Here is a 5,527-nt window from a genome sequence, read left to right as displayed (position 1 = left end):
GCCCCCCCTCCCCCCACCCCATGGCCCCCGCCCCACCCTGCCCCCCCACCCCACCCCATGGCCCCCGCCCCACTCTGCCCCCCCCCCCCCACCCCATGGCCCCCGCCCCCCCCTCCCCCCACCCCATGGTCCCAGTGGCCCCCCCTCCCCCCACCCCCATGGCCCCCGCCCCACCCTGGCCCCCCCCCCCCACCCCATGGCCCCCGCCCCACCCTGCCCCCCCCTCCCCCCACCCCATGGCCCCCGCCCCACCCTGGCCCCCCCCCCCCCCATGGTCCCCGCCCCACTCTGGCCTCTCCCCCCTCCCCCCACCCCATGGCCCCGCCCCACCCTGCCCCCCCCTCCCCCCACCCCATGGCCCCCGCCCCACTCTGCCCCCCCCCCCCCATGGTCCCAATGGCCCCCCCTCCCCCCACCCCATGGCCCCTGCCCCACCCTGCCCCCCCTCCCCCCACCCCGCCCCCCCTCCCCCCACCCCATGGTCCCAATGGCCCCCCTCCCCCCACCCCATGGCCCCCGCCCCACCCTGGCCCCCCCTCCCCCCACCCCATGGCCCCCACCCCACTCTGCCCCCCCTCCCCCCACCCCATGGTCCCAGTGGCCCCCCCCTCCCCCCCCCCATGGCCCCCACCCCACTCCAGCCTCTCCCCCCTCCCCCCCCAGCTCCCCGCCCCCCCCGATCCCGCGAGCTCCATGGCCGCCCCCCCCGCCCCCCCCGAGCCGGGGGTCCTGCTGCCCCCCCACAAGCTTCGCCTTTTGGCCCGCGCCTGGTTGGAGGAAGACGCCCCCTCCCCCGACCCCGCCTCCTGGGCCGTGGGCCACGCCCCTTGCCACGCCCAGCTCCTCTGCAAATCGGCGGGGGTCCTGGCGGGGACCCCCTTCGCCCAGGCGGCCTGGGAGGAGACGGGGTGCAGGGTGAGCTGGCGGGTGGCCGAGGGCTCCCGCTTGCCCCCCGGCAGGACGGTGGTGGCCGAGGTGGAGGGTCCCGGCGCCGCTTTGCTATTGGCCGAGAGGGTGGCGCTCAACTGCTTGGGGCGGTGCAGCGGGGTGGCCACGGCGGCCGCTCGGGCGGTGGCCACCGCTCGAGGGAGAGGTTGGGCGGGGATGGTGGCCGGCACGCGGAAGACGACGCCCGGTTTTCGATTGGCTGAGAAATACGCCTTGGCGGTGGGCGGGGCCGACCCCCACCGTTACGGGCTGGGGGAGCTGGTGATGCTGAAGGACAATCACCTGCTGGCCGCCCGCGCCCCGCTGGCCCAGGTGGGCGGGGCGGGGCGGGGACACGCCCCTAGAATTGGGGGGGGCGGGGGGGACACGCCCCTGAATTGGGGGGCGTGGTTGGGAGGGACACACCCCTGAATTGGGAGGTGCTGGGGGGGACACGCCCCTGAATGGGGGGGGGACGGACACGCCCCTGAATGGGGGGGGCGTGGTGGGGGGACACGCCCCTGAATTGGGAGGTGCTGGGGGGGACATGGGGGGCGTGGCGGTGGTGGGGACACGCCCCTGAATTGGAGGGTGTGGCAGTGGGGGGACACGCCCCTAGAATTGGGGGGCGGGGGGACACGCCCCTGAATTGGGGGGCGGGGCGGGGCGGGGACACGCCCCTAGAATTGGGGGGCGGGGGGGACACGCCCCTAGAATTGGGGGTGGGGGGGGACACGCCCCTAGAATTGGGGGGGGCGTGGTGGGGGGGACACGCCCCTGAATTGGGAGGTGCTGGGGGGGACACGCCCCTAGAATTGGGGGGTGGGGGGGGACACGCCCCTGAATTGGGGGGCGGGGGGGACACATCCCTGAATTGGGAGGTGCTGGGGGGGACATGGGGGGGCGTGGCGGTGGTGAGGACACGCCCCTGAATGGGGGGGGACGGACACGCCCCTGAATTGGGGGGCGGGGGGGGGACATGGGGGGGCGTGGCGGTGGTGAGGACACGCCCCTGAATGGGGGGGGGACGGACACGCCCCTGAATTGGGGGGCGGGGGGGGACACGCCCCTGAATTGGGAGGTGCTGGGGGGGGACATGGGGGGGCGTGGCGGTGGTGGGGACACGCCCCTGAATTGGGGGGCGTGGTGGTGGGGGGACACGCCCCTGAATTGGGGGGGCGTGGTGGGGGGACACGCCCCTAGAATTGGGGGGCGGGGGGACACGCCCCTGAATTGGGGGGCGGGGCGGGGACACGCCCCTAGAATTGGGGGGTGCTGGCGGGGACACGCCCCTAGAATTGGGGGGGCAGGAGGGGGGACACGCCCCTGAATTGGGAGGTGCTGGGGGGGACATGGGGGGGCGTGGCGGTGGTGAGGACACACCCCTGAATTGGGGGGGGGACGGACACGCCCCTGAATTGGGGGGCGGGGGGGACACGCCCCTAGAATTGGGGGGGCGTGGTGGGGGGGACACGCCCCTGAATTGGGGGGGGGGGGGGGACATGGGGGGGTGTGGTGGTGGTGGGGGGACACGCCCCTGAATTGGGAGGTGCTGGGGGGGGACACGACCCTAGAATTGGGGGGGCGTGGTGGTGGGGACACGCCCCTGAATTGGGGGGGCGTGGTGGTGGTGGGGACACGCCCCTAGAATTGGGGGGGCGTGGTGGTGGGGACACGCCCCTGAATTGGGGGGGCGTGGTGGTGGTGGGGACACGCCCCTGAATTGGGAGGTGCTGGGGGGGACACGCCCCTGAATTGGGGGGTGTGGCAGTGGGGGGACACGCCCCTAGAATTGGGGGGCCGTGGTGGGGGGACACGCCCCTAGAATTGGGAGGTGCTGGGGGGGACACGCCCCTGAATTGGGGGGGGACCCCAAATTTGGGGGAGGGGGGGTTAAATCCTGAATTGGGGGGGGCAATTTTTGGGGGGTGGGGGGAGGGGGAGTGACACCCGGGTGGGGGGCGGGGGGGGGCGTTTGGGGGGCAATGGGGGGGACGACCCCCATTTTGGGGGGTTCTGGGTGGGGGGGGCCTCATTTTGGGGGGGTCGATGGGTGGGGGGTGACCCCTCAAGTGGGGGGTGCTGGGTGGGGGGGACCCCTGATTTGGGGGGTGCTGGGTGGGGGGAGCCCATTTGGGGGGCGATGGGGGGGGGGCGATGGGGGGGACCCCATTTTAGGGGTCAATGGGTGGGGGGCGATGGGGGGGATCCCATTTTGGGGGGCAATGGTTGGGGGGGTGATGGGGGGGGACCCCATTTTATGGTCAATGAGTGGGGGGGCGATGGGGGGACCCCATTTTAGGGGTCAATGGGCGGGGGGCGATGGGGGGGACCCCATTTTAGTGTCAATGGGTGGGGGGGCGATGGGGGGGACCCCATTTTATGGTCAATGAGTGGGGGGGGCGATGGGGGGGGGGGGGATGGACCCCATTTTGGGGGTGCTGCCCGGGCACAACCCCCATTTATCCCCATATCGGGGGTTCGGGGGGGGTGGGGTCCCCCTGGGGTGCCTCACCCCTCCCCTCCCCCCCCCCCCCCAGGTGGTGGGGGCGGCGCGGCGGGCGGGGGGCTTCACCCGGCGCCTGGCGGTGGAGTGCGGGTCGGCGGCGGCGGCGGTGGCGGCGGCGGGGGCGGGGGCCGACATCGTCCTCCTGGACAACTTCACCCCCCAGGTAAGCAGAAATGGGGGGGGGGGGGGGGGGGATTTTTGGGGGGTCCCCAAGGTTAAGGGGTCCCCCCCTCCCCTCCCGTCGCAGGCGCTGCACGCGGCGGCGGGGGAGGTGAAGGCCGCGCACCCCGGGGTGACGGTGGAGGCCAGCGGGGGCATCGGCCTGGAGACCCTGCCCCAGTTTTTGGGGCCCCACGTGGACGTGGTCTCCATGGGGGTCCTGACCCACGGCGCCGCCGCCCTCGACTTCGCCCTCCGCGTCCTGGGGGGGGAGGGGGAGGACGGGACGCCCTGAGGGGGGGTGGGGGGGGTCCCTGGGCTGTTCCATCAAGGGGGGACCCCAAAATCCACCATGGGGTCGTCATTCCCTGGTGGGACCCCAAAGTCCACCATGGGGACACCTCAACCCCGTCCCGTCAAGAGGGGACCCCAAAGTCCACCATGGGGTCCCTCCATTCCCTGGTGAGACCCCACCCCATGTCCAGGAGACCCCAAAATCCACCCTGGGGTGCCCCCATTCCCTGGTGAGACCCCACCCCATGTCAAGGGAACCCCAAAATCCGCCCTGGGGACACCTCAACCCCGTCCCATCAAGAGGGGACCCCAAAATCCACCCTGGGGGGGTCTCCACATTGAGGGGGACCCCAAAACCCACCCTGGAGGGGGGGTCCCTGGGGTTACCCCACCCCCATCCCCACACTGAGGGGCACCCCCAAACCCCCCCCTGTTGTGTGTGTGTCCCCTCCCCCCAAATAAACCCCTCCCCCACTGCCCCCCGCCTCCCACCACGTGTGTGTGTCCCCCCAAATTTTGGGGGGGGGGGGGTGGTGTCCCCCAAACCCCCCCAAACCTTAATTGCAAAAAAAAAAAGCGGCGCTTTATTCCCATTAAAGGGGGGGACCCCCCAGGCTGGGGGGGGAGGGGGGGCACCCAAGCATCTGGGGGGGCCCCCAGGCCCCCTGGGGGGATGTGGGGGGGTGGGGGGGGGGTCCCCTCACTCGCCCTCCTTGTCCTCCCCGTGGGTGATGATGTAGCAAATGTTCTTGTAGTCCACGTTGCCGGCCACGTCGGGGGGGAAGGCGGCCCACATGTTCTTGATCTGGGGGGGCCCCCCCCCAAAAAAGAAATGGACCCCCTTAAGTGTTGGGGAACCCCCCCCCAAAAAAAAAAAACTACCCCTTTAAGGGGGTTTGGGGGTGCCTAGGGGGATTGGGGGGCTCTGGAGGGGTTTTGGGGGTCCCCAAGGGGGTTTTGGGGGTACCCAGGGGGGTTTGGGGGGTCTGGGGGGGGTTGGGGGTGCCCAGGGGGGGTTGGGAGTGCCTGGGGGGGGGGGTTGGGGGGGTAATGGGGTCCCCGAGGGGGTTTTGGGGGGTCTGGGGGGGGTTGGGGTTTGCCCAGGGGGGTTTGGGGGGGTCTGAGGGGGGTCTGGGGGGGGGTTGGGGGTGCCCAGGGGGGTTTGGGGGGGTCTGGGGGGGATTGGGGGGCTCTGGAGGGGTTTTGGGGGTCCCCAAGGGGGTTTTGGGGGTACCCAGGGGGGGTTTGGGGAGGGTCTGGGGGGGGTTTGGGGGTGCCCAGGGGGGTTTGGGAGTGCCTGGGGGGGGGGTTTGGGGGGGGTAATGGGGGTCCCCGAGGGGGTTTTGGGGGGTCTGGAGGGGATTGGGGGTGCCCAGGGGGGGTTGGGGGTTCCCAAGGGGGTTTTGGGGGGTCTGGGGGGGTTGGGGGTACCCAGGGGGTTTGGGGGGGTCTGGGGGGGGTTTGGGGGTGCCCAGGGGGGTTTGGGGGGGTCTGGAGGGGTTTGGGGGTGCCCGGGGGGGGGGTCTGGGGGGGTTAATGGGGGTCCCCAAGGGGGTTTTAGGGGGTCTGGGGGACATTGGGGGTGCCCAGGGGGGTTTGGGGGTTCCCAAGGGGGTTTTGGGGGTCCTGGGGGGGTCT

General features: G+C 72.3%; 1 protein-coding gene across 1 annotated transcript; it reads left to right on the top strand.

Annotated features, from left to right (window-relative positions):
- Positions 1 to 693: 693 nt before the first annotated feature.
- Positions 694 to 3,890, top strand: QPRT (quinolinate phosphoribosyltransferase). The gene is made up of 3 exons (XM_075135392.1): positions 694 to 1,260; positions 3,468 to 3,599; positions 3,684 to 3,890. The coding sequence occupies exons 1-3, from the start codon at positions 694 to 696 to the stop codon at positions 3,888 to 3,890; spliced, it is 906 nt and encodes a 301-aa protein (XP_074991493.1).
- Positions 3,891 to 5,527: the final 1,637 nt, after the last annotated feature.

The sequence above is a fragment of the Calonectris borealis genome, chromosome 39, assembly GCF_964195595.1.
Source record: "Calonectris borealis chromosome 39, bCalBor7.hap1.2, whole genome shotgun sequence".
Lineage (NCBI taxonomy): Eukaryota > Metazoa > Chordata > Aves > Procellariiformes > Procellariidae > Calonectris > Calonectris borealis.
Note: the sequence above shows the minus strand (reverse complement) of the source record. Positions and strands in the feature narration are given on the sequence as shown.

Bases quoted from the DNA above. Each gene is read 5' to 3' on its own strand.
- QPRT (XM_075135392.1), top strand. From the start codon at position 694: ATGGCCGCCCCCCCCGCCCCCCCCGAGCCGGGGGTCCTGCTGCCCCCC. The intron at 1,261-3,467 runs GTGGGCGGGGCG...CCCCCCCCCCAG, and splicing joins CCCGCGCCCCGCTGGCCCAG to GTGGTGGGGGCGGCGCGGCG. The intron at 3,600-3,683 runs GTAAGCAGAAAT...CTCCCGTCGCAG, and splicing joins TGGACAACTTCACCCCCCAG to GCGCTGCACGCGGCGGCGGG.